We start from the raw sequence: 20,319 nt of genomic DNA on the forward strand, positions 1-20,319 counted from the left end.
ACAACCACTAAGTATTTAAAAATGTTATGTGAAGGTGTGAGTAAGGCTGTGTGGAGTTTCTATTGGTATATCGCTGCAACTCTTATAGCTCTTTGTGGATCTAAAAGTAGTAAAAGGGTAAGTAAACGAACATCATTTCTAGGACGTGTTACAATAAATAAATTATTATTCAGTTTATACATACCTACCTAGGTAGGTACGCGAGCTAACCATTGTCTATACGATTTGCTTATAGAGAGAGGCCTACTGAGTTTCTTTAATAGGCCAACATTAGCCAAAACAAGTAATTCATGTATCGCAAATCGTTGCAACGATATAATAGGCGAATCGTATACAGAGCGGTCTATAATATATGGAGTAAATTCATTTTTAGCTGCGCCGCCTCACCTCATTCACATACATTTTTATTTATATAGAGACACCCCTTCTGAATTATAAGCACCACCGTTCATTTCATGCTTTGCTCTTCGAATGGCACGTTTCGGAAGCGTTGTTTTCTAATAATGTCTGTAGATCCTGTACCTGCAATTAGTGGAATATACAAATGCTTATGTGCTAAGTTCTTGTGCTTCTTATTTGATATCTACGCCTTCACTGAAAATAAGTTTTGTCTTCAAAATTGTTTTCCTAATGTAATCCCGTCCATAAATCCCGTCCTTTCATTCAAGGCGTTTATTGCTGGAGCGTTTACTTTTAGCATTGTTTACTTTTAGTTTTATGTCAGTCGCTGCTGTGTAACGGAGTTATCTACAGTTTTCGTAAATCGTCGTTAATAAAAGAAATTAGATAAGATGTCCTGAATCATTCTAAAATGGTGACGAGCTATTTCCCGTACTTGCTTCGTTTCCGTTTGGTATTCTACATCTGCCACAAGAATGCGCCATCTTCCCTTTTTTACTTGCACGTTTAACAATTTCACATGATTAACAACCGATAGTTAATTTCTCCACCGTAATTAATTTCTATTTGCTTTTACTTCAAGTATCTACTGTAACACTTAATTATGATTTTGTTTACGATTCCCTGCTCAGGTTTGCGTTTAGCCATTGATTATGTACTACAGTATAATCAATGGTTTAGGTAATGTGTAATTTTTAATTGCTGCGGCTCAGCTTAGCTAATCAAAATATTGCCTCGAAAGTCATACATTTATCTATTTCTTTTAGCTAAGTACTCGAAAGACGATGCGCATCGAACTTCTCGGGTGTAACGTAAGTACCTACCTTTTCTTTTTCTTTCAATTTTTGGCGGCAAATGGGAATGTAGGTACGTAGGTACCGTTTTGACTATAGCTGCTTATTGCAACTAAAATTCTCTTTGCGCATTTTTTATTCTCAAAAAGAAGCTTAGGTGTATATAGTTTCACTAACTGTCGGCTGGTCGGAATTTTTGTAAATCGATCAAGATCTCGGCAACGGAATATCGTAGAACTTTCGGGTTTTTGGCATTATATTCGTACTATCTGTAACGAGTGGTTTTATTTCGGGCCAAATTTCATTAAAAAATTTCAAAATTTCTTGTCATGATAGTGAAGGTCACCCTGTATATTTCATTATTTGTTCCGGTTAGAAAATTTGTGTTTGGGCATTTCGGTTCGCTCAAGACTATGGTCCGATAGATTTAATTTCGCTCAGATTTAATTTCGTCGTGGGAAGAGTGCAAAGTTGATTGACGTCATCATGAGTAATGCGAGTTTTTGTCGTTCGTTTATCACCCAAGGCGCCGTCTAGACCGAGAATAGGAGCGGATATAGCACCGAGCCATCAAGAGATAAGGGTTTTAAATTCGTCAGCAGAAAACCGTGAGATCAGTTTATTCAGCAGTTCCTGGAGGTTGACGACGAAGTTAGAGTGGGTTAAGTCTTCTTTATCTAAACCAATGGGAGAATTTCTAGCGGGAGCCATTTTTGTTTTATGGTAATTTGGGTGTGGTTTTCTCAGTTCAATTCTGAAGAAGGGGATCGTTTTTGGAGAGACTCGCGTTTAGTACGTCGAGGGGTCAACACGTACCTGGAGATCGCGTTTTAGAGAGACTCGCGTTTAGTCGTCGATGGGTCAACACGTACTTTGAGTGATCGCGTTTTGAAAAAGACTCGCGTTTAGTACGTCGAGGGGTCAACACGTACTTTGAGTGATCGCGTTTTGAAGAGACTCGCGGTTAGTACGTCAAGCGGTCAACACGTACCTTGAGCGATCGTTTTGGTACACTTAGCGGTTTGAACCACCGGCTTATTTCGGTTGCTCGCAGTTGCGTGCCTTTTGCACCCGTTGCGAAGTGTTATTTTTTTTCGCGTTGATTTTTTGGCGACGAAGACCCAGGTTCCGATCAGGTGATATTTTGGCGAACCCTTGAGCTTCACCCCAGTTTACTTTGGATGCAGTGAATCGCGTTAGGATACGTTGTGATTTCTCGAGGATATATAATTCAAAGTGCTGCCCTATTCCTCAAGGCGCAGAATTTCGGGATCCGCCCCAGGTGGAATTTCACCCCCTAGGAAGTCACAGAGACCTAAGTGTCAGGTTTCATCACATCCACCCTGTACCAGAGGAAAGAGCAGTTCACAAGATCGGCTGTACAAATGTTGTAAAGGTTAGTCTAATTAAATTTGTAACGTTCTGTAAAATTCCACTTTTTGGTAATGAAGCTATAGTAAAAAATTTTGATTTGATTGTTTATTAAAGTCCAATGAACGATTACCAAAGAGTAGGATAAATTTTTGTGTTTATTTAAATAAGTCCCAGCCCACGCTGGAGTAAAAACCGATTACCTGTTGTTGCAATTTTCAAACTGTAGAGGATGGCCACCCCTTGAGTAAATTAGTCTCACCTGGTAGGATTTTTTATTTAGTTTAGTTGTCATTGTTAAGCTAGTGTTTTTACAAGGAGGAGAGAAGAACTGCTAGATCCCTGTAATTTGTTTGTATCTCTAATATCATTTCAATATAATATCTATTTGGTTTCAATGTGCCTATGTCTTTAACGAAGAACGAGGGGAAGGAAAGAGAGGAGTAGGAGTTGAGGCAGGAGACTGGTAGGCGGCAGGTTAAGGTTTGTTACGCAGTTTCAAAAGAGTTAAAAGCCCACCGATTTGAGTTAGCCGGAGCATTTATTTTCATTGATTGAGCAGCCTGAGAAAAAGACGGTTTGCCTTGCCGGGCGGAACCGATGGTAATTTTCAAGTCCAGAAAGAACCCCCGTAGCATATCTTGCTATTCCTGCATCGTTTACTCTAAAAGCTGAAAGCCCTTGATAATTTACGAATTTCCTTGTATTCTTTCATAAATCGATCGAGAACTCGCCAACTTAAATACCACAGAGTTTGGAGGTTTTCAGAGTTAAATTCGTGTTATAGTTATTTCTGTATCGATTATTCAGCAAGCTGAAAGCTATAATTTCCATAATTTATGATTTTCGTTTTCATATTCAGACAAACAGGACCTTTCATAAATCGATCGAGATTTCGGTAACGGAATATCGTAGATCCTTCGGTGATTTAGCATTAGATATGTACAATATATACCTACGACTCGGTATTTCTGGTATGTTGCATACATAAATAACGTACGTTGTCCTCCCTTTAAAAATTTCCTTGTATTGTTATTGCTCCTCATAATTTTGATTTTCCCTGCCGTGTTGTCCGTCCTTGTACTTAGTGCGCACGCAAAAATGTTGGTGGAAGGAACAAACAAGTGGGAATCTTGCTGGTTTTGCGATGACATAATACTACGACTGTCGTGTGCCGGACCGAAAGAAAAGTTGGTGAAAACTCTACTCGACCATTCGTTCTGCTCAATAAGCGGCGTAAGTACTCCCTATTTTTTTTAACGCTCCCAAATATCCAGTACGTTATATAGCTCTATTCTCCGCCGCTAAATTGATTCACACTGCATTTTTAATATTACAGTTTTTTTTTTTGGTCTTAAATTCATTTAACTTCTGATCATAAAAAAAATTAGGAAGTTCGGTAATTTAATCTCCATTTCTGGTCCTTCGAGCCGGATGTTGTGTCCATGATAAAGACGCTTCCTAATTTTTTTGCGTGAAAGAAATAAATATAGTCGCTATCAAAATTTGCCCATGTTCGAGTGCGCTTCTTGCGATTCCATTTAGTCGTTTTGTTGTTGCAACGCACTTTATCAATTGTTATTGAATCGAATAATCGATTCTTTTGCTATAAAATATTAGGCACGTACAAGTTTAATACATTCACTGTTTATCTCTTAACCTATCACAAGCTCCAGAAACATATTTTGTACGCTTCACAAGTATTCGATTGTGAATGTTGCATTTCTTTTAATTACAATAAGCCAACTTTTTGATTAGTTTTTTCGCGTCGTTGATTATTTTTCATACTATGGCTACTAAACTTAAACAATTTCAGGCATTCCGTAATGTTTCGGTAAATACGTTACAGGTTATTTTTAATTTATCAAAAACTGCTCTAGCTGATCCATCATCTAAACTCATTTTCGCTACCTGGTATAAACAAGTACCATCGTGCAAAGAAACATTTGACGCCAATCAATTGGAAATTATCGCTTTAGTCGCTGATAAACCGGATCAATTAGAACTCGAAAATGAAATCGGTTCGCAATTTTTATCCAAATTCATTCAAATTGAGGTCGCTTACGAACAATTATTTCCTACATCGACGAACCCGCACTCAATGCAGTTAAATAATGAGTCCTTCTTTTCGAGACCTTTTGTAGATCACCTGCAACGAATATCACTGCCTAAATTTGGTGGAAATATTCGTGATTGGCCGCATTTTAGAGATCTTTTTATTAAACTGGTAGAGGAAAAACCCTACGGTAATATTGAGAAGTACCATTTCTTAGTAGGTTGTTTATCGGGCGAACCTTTAGATATCGTTAAAGCAATTCCAATTTGCGCCGATAATTACCGTATTGCGTTTGATACGTTGTTAGATCGTTACAATAATGAACGGTTACTCGCCACTTTATACTGGAATGAAATTCAGAACATTCCTGCGATGACTTCTGAATCCGCCACTTGTTTAAGAAGCCTGTTAAATAAAATCCGCGAAAATTGTGAGGCTCTCAAGCTGTTAAATTTAGTTGATACTTGGGACTTTGTATTATTTAACATTGTTGTTAGTAAACTAGATCCCTCTACCCGTAAGGAAATCGAAATTAAATTGGATAAGAAGAAAATTCCTACATTTTCAGAGATTGAACATTTATTAAATGAGCATTGCTTATCGCTAGAAGCATTAGTTGCACCGCTTTCTTCGGAAAAACCCGCCTCGTTTGATAAATCCGCCTCATATAGCAAAGTTGTCCCACAGGTCGGCAAATTTAATAAATCCCCTTCGACTTCGTCTAGTGGTAATTTCAGGCAACCTTTTGCAAAAACCACACTGGTCACTACCGCTTCGAACTCTCGTCATGCGTGCATTTTATGTGCGCAGTCACATGCCTTGTTTGCTTGTCCTGTTTTCAAAGACAAGCAACCCCATGAGCGTTTTGAAATTGCCAAGAACAATCGCGTTTGTATTAATTGTTTGTCACCTGGACACGCTGTTTCCAAATGCTCGTCGGAAAGGAACTGTCGATCTTGCAGCTCTCGACATCACAGTTTGTTACACTTTCCACCGCGCCTTTCTAGTCCAATCGCTCAAACCGCTACCTCTTCGCCGCAAAGCTCTGACCAGGTAACATCTTGCGCCAGTAGTTGTTCGACATCTTATTCGACTCGGCCCCCGGTACTTCTGGGTACAATTGTCTTAAAAATTAGAGATTGTTTTGGAAATTATCATACCGCAAGAGCCCTATTAGATACAGGAAGTCAAACTTCATACATAACCACTTGTTTAGTAAATAGACTTAAATTACCTAAGCAAGCAAATGCCATTCCCATTTCCGGTCTGGGAAATATCGCTATGAATTCTTCGTCGACAGTCACTTCGGAAATTCGTCCAATTGACTCCATGTCCCCAACCTTCGAATTTGAATTCTTTCTTTTAGACAAAATTTGTGGCAATTTACCTAATCAATCGCTCAATTCGGACATTTGCCTTCCTCGTGGAATTAGATTAGCCGATAGTTTGTGGTATCAATCTCGTCCCGTTCAACTTCTTTTAGGTGCTGATGTTTACCCATTTATAACCCGTACCAGTGTAGATAGCGCTCCCCGCACACGAGATTATCCCTTCTTATTAGGTACTGTATTCGGTCAAGTAATTTTAGGCCCAGTTAAACTTGGCCATCCTCAACAGGTCGTCCAATCGTTGCTTTCGGTCTCAGAACCGCCGCTAGAGCAAATTGTCGAACAATTTTGGGACATCGAAGAAATTCATTCCAAACCACTAGTCAATGCCGAAGAGGAATTCGCTGAATCCTTTTTCAGAAAATCATTGTTTCGAGACGTCTCGGGCCGTTTTGGTGTTGCACTTCCTTTCAAGGTTGCTAATCCCACTTTTGACGGTTCGATGGGCATTGCAGATCGTCGCCTTCGGTCCCTAGAGAATCGCCTCGCTTCACAACCGCAATTGAAAGCTCTTTATTTAGACTTTATGCGAGAATATTTAGATGCTGGTCACATGACACTATTGAGTACTAACCCGTGTGGTAATGATTGCTATTACATCTCTCATCATGGTGTTTTTAAACACGGAGAGGAAAATACCAAAATACGTGTAGTGTTTGACGCTTCGGCCAAAGCTTCAAACCAGCAATCACTTAATGATACTTTGCTAGTTGGTCCTAAGCTGCAAAAGGATATTGTGCAATTATTGCTACAGTTTCGAACGCATCCCTTTGTTTTTACTTGCGACGTTCGTCAAATGTACCGCCAAATCCTCATTCGTTTTGAGGATCGCAAGTACCAACTCATTCGTTGGAGATTTTCCCCTGAAGATCCAATCGCCACATACCAATTGAACACCATTACTTATGGTGTATCTTCTGCCCCTTACCTAGCTATCCGTACTCTCTTGGAATTAGCCGATATTGGTGCAGATCAGTTTCCTCTCGCAGTCAATGCCATTCGCAGTAGCCTTTACGTAGATGATTTAATTTGCGGAACTTCATCTCTTGAAGAAGCTAGAAAATTTGTCGCTCAACTCGTAGATTTGTTTGCCTTAGGCTGTTTCGAGCTTCGCAAATGGGCATCCAACTGCGTGGACGTTCTGGATTCTATTCCAGTTGAATTCAGGCAGGTTCAAGCACGTTCTTTTGATATCGACCCCTCCAGTGCGATTAAAATTCTTGGCCTTCAGTGGCATTCGTCTTCCGATACTTTTGCTTTCATTGTAAGTCCTCGTGACATGCCTTGTTCAAAACGTTCAATCTTATCACAAATCGCGCGGATCTATGATCCCCTTGGGTTTCTCACCCCAGTTAGTTTTTTTGCTAAATGTCTCATTCAGAAACTATGGTTGTTAGGTCTGGGTTGGGATGTTGAACCGCCTCACGAAATTGTTAGCTCTTGGAATCAGTTTAAGTCGGGACTTCATGAACTTTCGTCATTACAATTGCCTCGCAATTTACTCCCTCGTTATTTCTCTTCATGTGCATTACATGGCTTCTGTGATGCTTCTGAAAAGGGTTATGCCGCTGTCGTTTACTTTTGTTTTTCGCTTCAAGATGGAACCGCTACTACTAAATTCGTAATCTCTAAATCCAAGGTTGCTCCTGTTAAACAGTTATCAATACCTCGTCTGGAACTTTGCGGAGCTGTGTTATTGGCAAAGTTAATCAAATTCGTTTTAGAATCCTTTAGTGAGCTGGTTATCATAGATAATGTTATTGCCTGGACGGACTCAACCATTGTCCTCACGTGGATTCGTTCATTACCGCGGCAATGGAAGGTCTTTGTTAGCAATAGGGTGGCTTATATTCATGAGCGCGTGGCTCCTGGATGTTGGCGCCATATCCCTTCTCAAAAAAATCCTGCCGACTACGCGTCGCGCGGTTTACTCCCCAATCAGATATTATCTCAAACGCTTTGGTGGTCTGGTCCTGCTTTTCTGAATTTATCTCATAATTCGTGGCCTTCTGAGCCAATCAATAATTGTCCCCCTTTGGAAATGAAACAAACGTCCGTCATTACATGCGTTGCTCATACTACCAGTCTTGTCGATCCAGAGCACTTTGTTTTAGTGTTACTGGATGTGTCTTCGTTACCTAAGATAAAAAGCATTGTGGCCTATATCTTACGTTTTGTACACAACATGAGGAATCCCCGTGATACGCGCTTAGGTTCCCTGTCCGCTCAAGAATCCCACAATGCGTTATTATTTATGGTTAGAATTGTTCAAGAAAACTTATTTTCGGATCTTTTCACGAAGCTTCGTTCGCATAAAGCACTACCTAGATGGTTTGCCAAACTATCCCCTTTGGTGGGCGGAGACCATATTATTCGGGTAGGTGGTCGATTAGAAAATTCCTCGTTGCCATTTGAATCAAAACACCCCGCTTTGTTACCTCGCTCACATCGCCTTACTGAACTTTTGATTCGCCATGTTCATGAAATAAACCACCATACTGGTGTCAATGCAACCATGTACTTGATACAACAGAATTTTTGGATATTATCGGCCCGACGTTCTATTCGTGGTTACTTAGCTAAATGCAACCGTTGTTTTCGAGTTAATCCCACCGCTTATTCTCCTCCTACAGGAAACTTGCCATCCCTAAGAATAAGTAAAATAAAACCTTTTAGTGTTGTTGGTTGTGACTTTGCGGGACCCTTTAACATCTCTGCAGCTAGAATCCGTGGAACCAAAGTGGTCAAAGCTTATCTTTGTCTTTTCGTTTGTTTCGCCACAAAGGCGATTCATCTAGAAATGGCGTCTTCCCTATCTACCGACGCTTTTATTGCTGCACTTAGGCGTTTTATTGCACGCCGAGGACGGTGCGTTCAAATATTTAGCGACTGTGGGACTAATTTCGTCGGTGCTCACAGAGAATTTAATCGATTAAGGCCGCTTGACATGGAGCAATACTACGCGCAAGAACTTGCAGAAAGAAATTGCAAGGTCAAATCCTTGCATGCAATAAGCATTGCATGGTATTTGACATGGTCCAATTCTATTTCAATTGCCACATGTCTGCCAACAGAAGAAACATATGGATTTGTCAACAAAGTTGTTAACCTCAAATGAAAATTAAATTTTGATTGCTTGAAGAAACATGAAAATTACAAGAATAAATAAGATTAGTAAAAACAAGTAATGATTGCGTCTCTCAGCATCATAGTTGCCGCCGCTGTATTTTACTAGGTTGGTGCCACAAAAACAACTAGAATTATCCCTAGAATTGCACGATTCATGCAAGAAAAATAGCACCGGTCCTATAAAAATTGCATGCAAGTCTCTTGCAGCAATTGATCAGCTGGCTTTGAACTGCGCATGCCTTTCGCAATTTTTCTTGCAACTTGCATGCAATTGCAATTTTTATTGCTCCATGTCAAGCGGGCTTTAATGAAACACTCGGTCGATTCACAAGCAATCTCTTGGTCATTTAACCTCCTGCTGCTGCACATTTCGGTGGACTCTGGGAAAGCGGTGTTAAGTCTGTCAAAAAACATTTAATTCGTATTGTTGGAAATCAAATCCTTACGTTAGAAGAGATGAATACTGTTATCGCGGAAATAGAAGCCATTTTGAACTCGAGGCCACTTTGTCCTATCAGTACAGACCCCAACGATCTTAGTAGCTTAACCCCGGGTCACTTTTTAACATTAGAACCATTATCAGCCCCACCGGATCCAGATTTATCTCATTTATCGGTTTCGCGTCTCACTCGTTGGCAATTATTGCAGCAACTGCAACAATCGTTTTGGTCGCGATGGAACAATGAGTATTTGCATACTTTATTTCAAAAGAGTCATTGGGCCAAAGATAAAAAACTTGTACCGGCTGATATTGGCGTCTTAGTTTTGCTGAAAGATGATACCACGCCCCCTCTACAGTGGCGGCTTGGTCGCATCGAAAGACTGTTTCCGGGGAGTGATGGAATTGCTAGAGTAGCATGCGTTCATACTACTCGCGGTAGTTTCAAACGTCCCTTAGTTAAATTGTGCGCACTGCCGACACAATAAATATGTTAATATACTTAATTAATTTCATAATATTTGTTGCATGTTTGTTTAATTTTATTTTTTTTGTTAAATTCCCGTAGAGTGAATTTGGTGGGCGGTATGTTGCATACATAAATAACGTACGTTGTCCTCCCTTTAAAAATTTCCTTGTATTGTTATTGCTCCTCATAATTTTGATTTTCCCTGCCGTGTTGTCCGTCCTTGTACTTAGTGCGCACGCAAAAATGTTGGTGGAAGGAACAAACAAGTGGGAATCTTGCTGTTTGCGATGACATAATACTACGACTGTCGTGTGCCGGGCCGAAAGAAAAGTTGGTGAAAACTCTACTCGACCATTCGTTCTGCTCAATAAGCGGCGTAAGTACTCCCTATTTTTTAACGCTCCCAAATATCCAGTACGTTATATAGCTCTATTCTCCGCCGCTAAATTGATTCAAACTGCATTTTAATATTACAGTTTTTTTTTGGTCTTAAATTCATTTAACTTCTGATCATAAAAAAAAATTAGGAAGTTCGGTAATTTACTCTTAAATTCGGTTAAATGCTCCGACTTATGCAATCTCCAAATGGTTATGCGAAAAATTCAGCAATCTCTCGTATCAACACCACATTTAAGTGTTTCAAATTCATATATATGAATTTATTGAAAGAATTTAAGAACGTTGAGTTGGCTGAATTTGATATATCTGCACTTCTACTCCAGTTTACTTTAGGTTATTTGCGACATGTTTTAAAACAAAACGATTGAGGGATGCTGAACTTAACGATTTGATTAAATTAACTGGAGTGTTAAAACAATTTCCGATTTCAAGATGGCTGTCGTTTCTGTACAATTTGTGTTCGTTACGAATTAAAATATTGCAATTAGTGTTTATAGTGACCAATAAACGCTTGCAGATTAAAAATATATTGAAATTTTATTTTATGCGAACAAATTATACATACTGTTTGATTTGTAAGTTTAACAAAAACGGAAACGACATAAAAACGAGTTCCAAGGACTTAAATTGTGAACAGTGTGATTATGCAACCAATAATAAATCCTGTTTTCGAAGTCATCAGACTACCCACAGTGCTCTAAAGGATTTTAAATGTAGCTAGTGCGATTTCAAATTTCAAATCTAGTCTAAATGCGCACCTATTAGAATACAATCGGCCGGTATATTAGAAAACACACTTAGGTAACTAATGTTGTCGATAACAATGTTGTTAAGGCATGTAATTGGACGATCTTGTTAACAACATTGCTAGCAGACAACATAGCTAAGTATGCTTTATAATACCGGCCTTTAATTTTAATTGTTCTCAATGTGGCACGCCACTGGAAATGTTTTCGCGGGAAGTGCAGCAATTCAAACTGCAGAAGCAGGAAGGCTCGCTGGTGGGTGCGCATGCTTTGACTCTTCTCAAGCGAGAAAAAGAAGGTAGCGAAGTTTTCGCTGAACGAGGCAGCAGAACGTAGATAATTTTTCGGTGGTATGTGTTTAATTCGCAAATATAAGTATCCTTTATTTTCCTTTATTTAACAGTAATTAGGATATATGATGATTGATGTAGGGTAATTATTTTGTTTTACTTGCTTGTCGATTTATTAGGGTTTTTGCTTATATAAATTTGAATTTACAAGGCCGCATGAGACATTGAGCAAGTTTTATAAAAAAATAAGTTATCAGTTTAGGCAAAGGTCGTATTTAGTGGTAGGTAGTTTTGTTTATTTGTTAAGGATGTCATATAATTACGTACCTAATACTTTCTCAGGGAGGTAGAAGTTCGTTCATAGGAATTGCGAGTTTAAGAAAATTCCTTTAGCTTAATTAATTTTTCATCCTGTTTTGACTTCAGGAGTTAAATTGATGAGGGGAAGGTTGAAGTTGAAGATTAGTACAAGGTGTTAATAGAATTTTGGGCATATTATAGTCGATGCGTTGCTTAAAATTTTCCACAGGTGTGGGCGGTATCCCTTTTACCATTGATTAAAAATTATGATTTAAAAATATTATTTTTTAATTATGCTATTGCATATAGTATTTCAAGTAGTTGCTCGTATGTCTCACACTTAGACACATAATTTTGTAGCCAGGTTTATTAATTATGTAAAAATAAACTATTAATTTCATAGAAAAAATGTTAGTATCACAATAACATTATATCCAATACAGCGTCAACAAATTTCCAAAAAATCACTTATTATCCGACCTATTTAAAACTTAATTTTATTAGTTGATTATTGCCACAAGTATTTCATATTTCCCCTTAAAAGTTGAGATTGAAAATTTACATCTTTACATAGTGTAACGTAAATTTAATTACGTGATTTGTTTACAATTAAATAACTTTAACTTTAAATAGTTTATTGATTTATGACAAATAATTAGTATTTATCACTCAAATTTATAATATGTAGATTTATAACGAGCGCGAAACCACGACTCATCAATCCGGCCTCGATGTTGGAACTTGCATTAAACACAATTCAATTTGGCTATATAGCGAACTAAAAGTTTCTAGAAAAATCACGGAACATTCTCGAACTAAGCACCTCATATTTCCCGGAAAGAATGCGGCACATTCGCTTTCGTTCCTTATCGCCAGTGACTAACCTTTTATCGAGATGATGTCGCTTGCTGGCACCCCGATGTAGCTGAACTGCAATAAAGCGCATTTTTAACCGAAATAGCTTTTGTTTTGACATCACCAATGGATATATTTCTTGCAGACGTCTCAATCGCCCTTTGTGAGTACCCTCTTCCGACAATCCGTTTTTGAGGTATAAGGCAATATACCTGATCACGATGAGAGGTCGAGGAGGAGGGCTATGGTTGGTAGAAATTAATTAATTCCTTTCGTTAATACCTTTCATTAGAGTACCATGAAGCATAAACCAAGCCCCCCCCCCCCCCCGTTCTTTGATAAGAGGACAGAAAGAAAGGCAGTAGTTTGTAGAAAACGGTTCCTTTCGTTGAGACCTTTCATTAGAATATTAGAATACCAGGAAGGGTAGAACATGTGCCCCCCACCCCACCCCTATTTTCTAAAGTTTAACTTAGCACCACTAAACGCATTCGTATGCAAAATTTGAGACCAATTGGTTGTCATATGTAAAATGTGACGTTTTACTTTCAAAACAGCATCTCAGGAAATTTCGTGGGGGGCCCCCCCTTTCAGGCTACCAACTGCAAAAAATTACAGGACTCTAGGACCATTGCCCTACAAGTAATTCAAAACGGTAGAAGTGGGTCCGGACGGACGGACGGACAAAACGCAAACAACACCACATTTTTTTTTAATTCTTAAGAAATGCGAGAGAATTACAACTGCGCATGCGCAGAAGTATAGGGCCCATCGGCCTGAAAATTAATAGGTGTCTTCACCAACCAGCAAGTAATACACCTGCAAAAATTTACGCAATTTGTCCCAGTAGATTTTGAGTTATCGTGGTAACAAGCTTTTTTCTTAGATGAAAACAATACCTTACCCATACATACAGGGTGTTACACGACCGTTCGAAAAAAAAAAATCGGGTTGTAGAGGGCATCAAAACAAGCACTTTTTCCAAATAAATCGAGGGTCCAACGTGTTTCGTTTGGGAGCCACCCCCCAAAGAGGGTTGAAATCTGCATTTCTTCTTTAATTTTTTTCTCAGCAACCATAAGAGTTACAAAGTCGGGTGGCATGTCTTTGAATAGGTTTTTGGGTATGCTCTTTCCGATTTTGCAATTTTTTTTTCAAAATTCCTACCCCTAAAGGGCGCACCCCTAAACTAGGGTGCAAAAAAAATTTCTGATTTCGATGAAATTTGGTATCTGAGGGTTTTTTAACATGAAAATCACGAATCTGAAATTAGTTTTTGAAAATTCGAAAAAAAAAGTTCCACTGCAATTCTTGGCGGGACAACGAAAATAGAGATAATTCCACGAAATTTGTTGTGTACATACTAAACGAGTTAAGGAACAAAACTGTCGAACCGTTTTTTAAAATAACTTTTCAAACAAAAGTTATACTCATTTGAATGTTGGTCCTTCGGGTCGCGAAGTGTCCCAAGCCTACTAGTAAGCCATAATTTCGCATGTGTTGGTTGACAATGTCGCAAAAACAAAAGATTAACGGTTTGAGTCGATATTTTGTTATTTGGAATTAATTCGGTCATTAATTGATTAAAAAATTCGATGTATCGATTAAAACACCTACCAAGGTATCTTAAAGCGCTGATCGATTATTTATTATCTAAATAAGGTAGGGGAAAAAGTCAAATCACTTTCCGTATGATACTTTTTCACTATGATCAAAAATTTTCATAATCTTAGGTTGAAAAATAACTTCCAAAAGAACACGCTCCTTTTAAGGACAAATCAGCGCTTTTATGTACCTTGGTAGGTGTTTTAATCGATAGATCGAATTTTTTAATCATTTAATGACCGAATTAATTCCAAATAACAAAATATCGACTCAAACCGTTAATCTTTTGTTTTTGCGACATTGTCAACCAACACATGCGAAATTATGCTTACTAGTAGGCTTGGGACACTTCGCGACCCGAAGGACCAACATTCAAATGAGTATAACTTTTGTTTGAAAAGTTATTTTAAAAAACTGTTCGACAGTTTTGTTCCTTAACTCGTTTAGTATGTACACAACAAATTTCGTGGAATTATCTCTATTTTCGTTGTCCCGCCAAGAATTGTAGTGGAACTTTTTTTTTCGAATTTTCAAAAACTAATTTCAGATTCGTGATTTTCATGTTAAAAAAACCCCAGATACCAAATTTCGTCGAAATCAGAATTTTTTTTGCACCCTAGTTTAGGGGTGCGCCCTTTAGGGGTAGAAATTTTGAAAAAAAAATTGCAAAATCGGAAAGAGCATACCCAAAAACCTATTCAAAGACATGCCACCCGACTTTGTAACTCTTATGGTTGCTGAGAAAAAAATTCCTGTCTTCGGCTAATATTTGGCCTGAGAAAATACAATAGAATATCGCATAAATTGGTCGAAATTAAGTGGCTCAATATGTCCAATCGTAGAAAGCTAAACACGCATGTTTTATTCATAAAATTATTTCCAATAAATTTCCTCCGTATCTGTACGAAAAAATTCAATTTAGACATAATTTACATAATCTTAATACTAGAACAAAGCACCTTATATCAATTCCTAAACATCAAACTGTCCTTTATCAAAGGTCTTTTAGCTACAATGTCCCGAAAATCTACAACTCCCTTTCCTGTCATTTACACTCCTGTTCCCAAAAACGCTTCAGAGAAAACCTTAGATTAAAACTTCTTGAGCAGCAACAAACACACTTGAGATAATATGTTTAATTTTATTTTTTATTTTCAGTTTCGGTATTTTCAGTTTTATTCTGTGTTAAAAAAAAAAAATATTATCACTGTCATTTTTTTTTCTTTCCATATTCGGATAAGTACACTCACTAGGTTCTACAGGGTGATTCCTATAGTACCTGCCACCGTTTGGGAGCGTATAGGGGGTGCCTAGGGGAAGTCTTTTCATATAGGACACTTGGGGTCGGAAATCCAAAATAAGGGCGCCAGAACCAAATTTATCTTCTGGAATTTCACGCCTGTATGTAGGCAACCCAACCGACCGACGTTTCGCGCGGAGCGAGTTAGCGCGAGGAAGCGACATGGGAGGGAAGGAGGGAAAACGACAGTCAAAAGCAATAACGTTTACAAGTGTTCAACGTGGCCACCGTTGTTCTCAATGCACTTCCTACATCTAGCCAACCACTCCCCTCGAACTCGCGTGAAGACTCCTATGTCCTGGCGAACAGCCTCTCCGGCCATGACGACGCGCGCAATTAAGTCCTCTTCGGATTCGACGGGAGTCTCGTAGACGTGCGCTTCCATCACACCCCACAAGTAAAAATCTAATGGGTGATGTCGGGCGAGCGGGCAGGCCACTCCACCGCACCTCCACGGCCGATCCATGTGTCCGGATAGGTTTGGTCCAAGTGTTCCCTCACCTGCCGCCCGTAGTGAGCAGGGCACCCATCGTGCTGGAACCAGTGGTCCCAGTACAAGTTCACTGGAACATCCATTAAAAGTTCTGGTAGCACCTCGCGCAGGAAAATCAGGTAATTATGGGCATTTAGACGCGGAGGGAGGATGTAAGGCCCCAGTAGGTTGTCCCCAGGATGCCAGCCCAAACGTTTAAAGAAAACTTGTCCTGGTATCCTCGCGTAAACGTTTCATGAGGATTGTGCTCCGCCCAGTAGTGGCTGTTACGAGGATTGAAGGTCCCCTCTCTTGAGAATCCTTTCTCAGCCACACATCGCCGCCTGAGATCGCTCCGTGTGCACCGCCGGCCGGTTGGGTTGCCTACCTACAGGCGCGAAATTCCAGAAGGTAAATTTGGCTCTGGCACCCTTATTTTAGATTTCCGACCCCAAGTGTCCTATATCAAAATACTCCCCTACGCACCACCTACACGCTCCCAAACGGTGGCAGGTACTATAGGAATCACCCTGTATGTTGAATAATTATTTGCCATTATCTGACTTAGCACAATAAATTATTAAAAGGGTTAAGTGGTAGAACAGAGTGTAGTTTGTACTACATATCTGAACTTCGCCCTTTTGGTATAACGTATAATAAAATGAGTTTAATATTCACTAGAATTATGTATTGTTTCTCTGTACGTTAGCCAATAAATGACTATTATTATTATTATTATTATATTATTAAAGAAGAAATGCAGATTTCAACACTCTTTGGGGGGTGGCTCCCAAACGAAACACGTTGGACCCTCGGTTTATTTGGAAAAAGTGCTTGTTTTGATGCCCTCTACAACCCGATTTTTTTTTTTCGAACGGTCGTGTAACACCCTGTATATGGGCATTGAATTTATAACTATCATTCAATGATATGGGTATGCGGAATAGTTATTTCCGGCGACTTGTTCTTAGTTGCGACTTGCGCAGTACTTTACTTTCTCGATGGTCTTAACTGCATTATTTTATTCAATTACCGATTGTGTCTTTGAACGTATAGATCGTGGGACGTTGAGTCTCCCTCCGAGGGACAGAACAAAAATTTGTCAAGAAATACAATATTCTAATTTGTTGATTTGTACTAAGTATGCGATCAAAAAAGAGTTGCTGTCGAATCACCTTTGGGATTTTTGTTTACATGGGAAATCATATTTAACTTGAACTTCCCAAGGCGACTCGACGCGACGTCAATCCGTTTATGATCGAGATCGCCCGTTACAGGGACGTAACAACTTAGGAGCGGGCCCTGGTGCAACACCAAACATACGGGCTCCACTGCATCATTTAAAAAAATCACTAGCATAATAGTTTATTGAACAATGCACAAAAACGTATGGCTGAACAATGGTAACCAACATGATAACATAAATTCAATTCAATATAGGACAGCTTAATTATACAAGTACTAAAAAAGTCTACTTTTCTTGCCTTTTGATGAGCAAACAGAGAAATTACATTATGTAAATCTAATGTTCTGGCTGTTTCATTTTCAATTGATAATATTGCCAAAGCTGAAAGTCTGCTTTGTGACATTTTACTTCGTAAATAATTTTTAATCAATTTTAGGATGGAAAATGATCTTTCCGAAGATGATACCGATATGGGAATTGTCAGGTAGAGTATAAAAGCACAACACACTTCCTTAAATGAACTTGATATCATTGGATCGCAAATAACCAATTTTGCCAAGTCATGAATTGAAATATTTGCGTTTATTTGTTCTTTATAAACGTGTCTGATTCAGTCTGAATGACAAAAGTTCTTGTGCAAATGAGCTCGATAAATCATTGGGATAAAAGTTAATTAAATTTTCAGTTAGCTGTATTAAATCTGAGTCCGAGTGATCTTTTAAAACTGAAGGGAAAAGCACCTTAAATCTTTCAACTATGCTATTTAGTCCTTTGAATCGATTTTCAATTTGTGAAATAATGAGGTCCAATGTAAGATTAAACACAGAAACACGGAAGTTCTCCTGTGAATTTGTTAGTCGTTCGTCAGATGACAGCTCATCGAATTGCTTTTTCACTCTGCGAAGTCGTGAATTTTTGAAATGCGGTTGAATTCCCCAACTACGGGCTAAATCAGCATTTTCTAGTAATTTCTTGTTCTAACATTATACCTTTCATTCATTATGTAACAGTAACATAGAAATAGTTTAAACAAAGTAAACGCCGGGCCGGGCCCCTTCGGCGCCCGGGCCCTGGTGCGGCGCACCAGTTGCACTTCCTGTTGCTACGTCCCTGGCCCGTTATCTAGAGTAGACTGTGCTTAGACTATGAATTTCTCCAGAAAGACGAAACGTATTTGTGTATGGGTATTATATATTTGTATCAGTACGTTTCCATTTCACAATAACAGAATCCTGAATTTTAAAACTTTCCGTTTCGCAATTGTTTTGAGTTTGACATTTCTCTGATCAGACCGATAGCGGGCCTGTGTAAATCATACTTTACTTCCACTAACCACTTGATTGGTAGTTCATTCCTCTCACCTCTGTATACCTACCGCCCTACCGGTGTATGTTTACAATTACAGCAAATATCCTGACACCGCCTGATTATTGAAAAACGTATTTATGTAGTGCAAAGCGTGGAACATGCTCTCTTTAAATGTATGACGTCACATTTGTACTTTGTAGTGGTGCCACCCCGATTTGCTAATCCCCAATCAGCTGTTTACTTATCAATATACAAATACAGATAGCACGTATCGTTTCTTTTGGTTTTGACAACCAAGTAGTTTCCGTAGCGAATGTCGATTAGAAAAAGTTGTAGGGGAAACTTCGATCAATGTTATTCGAACTAAATAAATAGGCAACAAGCAGTTTTAGTTTCACTACACACGCGACACGTGTTAACAGGTTTAACCTTAAATTAATGTTGCAAAAATAGCCACTCGTTTGCAATTTTCCTAAGTGCCTAATGCCAATTAGTGTCGATATCAAACGGTAGTACGTATTGTTATGTACCATTCTTCCACTTTGATACCTGCCAAATTTCTAATCTTGCTCGCACATTTGACAATTTGCATAACTTTACTATGGAGCAGCACAGAGAGTGTGAAGGGCTGTTTACCGGAGAATTACACAATGAAAAGCTTCTGGAATCAGCACAGACAGTAAGTTGAATTTTTTATTTTTACTTATTTCCATTACTTATTTTAACATTTTCAAAGATCCATTTTTTTTTGTTTATGTTGCATATACATACGTGCAGCACTCCTGCAGTGTGACAGTCTGGTATTCCCCTACTTTTAGCAAGATACATCGATATATAGGGTGTTACATTACCATGGAATGATTTTTTATTCAAATGTGTTACACTCGGTGTTACATGAATAAACAATGGTGTTACTATAATACTAATGAATAAACATAACAAAGATAATACGTTGTAAGAACATAATATAGGTCAAAAAATAGTTGTAAAGATGTGACGTCCTGGATTACTGATGGTGAACAAAATGCCGTTTTGAAACAGAAAAAATTTCGACTACTTTCGGAAATATCCTGAAAAAAACGAAATTTTGCAACACAGTGTTTATTTTTTAGTTATTTTATATACTATAAAAAGACATTGCAAAATAATATTATGGTCAATTTTTTCCCTTTACAAGATGCTAGTTTGAAATTTTAAGTCTGACGTTTCGTGTCCGGTTAACCATCATCAACTTTGTTTTTTCTTATGGAAGTCATTTTTACTTTTTGTGTCGTTTGACAGAATTTTTTTCTGATTTCAAAAATGTAAACATCACTATCTTTTAATCATAAATAGCAATAGTAAAAACGTAAGAAACTACATAAGTACACTACCCAAGACAAAGTTTTCTAGGCAAAAAAATACTATATTTTAACAATATTTTAGCAAAATTGTGATGTTTGCTTTTTTGAAATCAGAAAACAATTCTCTATCAAATGACACAAAAAGTAAAAATTACTTCCATAAAAAACAAAGTTGATGATGGTTAACCGGAGACGAAACGTCGGATTTAAAAATTAAAACTAGCATCTTGTAGAGGAAAAAAAGTGTCCATAATGATGTCATTTATTTCGAAATATCTTTTTAAATAACTTGGGTAAAAAATTAAAAACGATTTTACACAATTTCAGTTTTTTTTCCGGATATCTCCGAAAGTAGATGGAATTTTTTCAGTTTCAAAACTGCATTTTGTTGAGCATCAAAATACGCAACTTAACTTTGCCAAATTGAAACTACCTACCTATTTACATTTCCCGAGATCACCATGGTGACC

The 20,319-nt window shown here is 38.3% G+C and overlaps 1 protein-coding gene across 2 annotated transcripts in view; it reads left to right on the forward strand.

The window, feature by feature from the left end:
* The window catches only part of LOC116175775 (solute carrier family 2, facilitated glucose transporter member 1-like), a 29,203-nt gene continuing 8,884 nt past the window's right edge, over window positions 1–20,319 (forward strand). Inside the window, exon 1 of one of the 2 annotated variants that reach the window (XM_031494066.1) lies at window positions 1–117. In XM_031494066.1, the coding sequence (XP_031349926.1) occupies window positions 22–117 (96 nt within the window). In that variant the 5' untranslated portion in view covers window positions 1–21. Of the gene's footprint in view, window positions 118–18,781; window positions 19,186–20,319 lie in introns of those variants that run through there. The other variant, XM_031494067.1, reaches the window with a different exon arrangement.

The sequence above is a fragment of the Photinus pyralis genome, unplaced genomic scaffold, assembly GCF_008802855.1.
Source record: "Photinus pyralis isolate 1611_PpyrPB1 unplaced genomic scaffold, Ppyr1.3 Ppyr1.4_LG7, whole genome shotgun sequence".
NCBI classification, from domain to species: Eukaryota; Metazoa; Arthropoda; class Insecta; order Coleoptera; family Lampyridae; genus Photinus; species Photinus pyralis.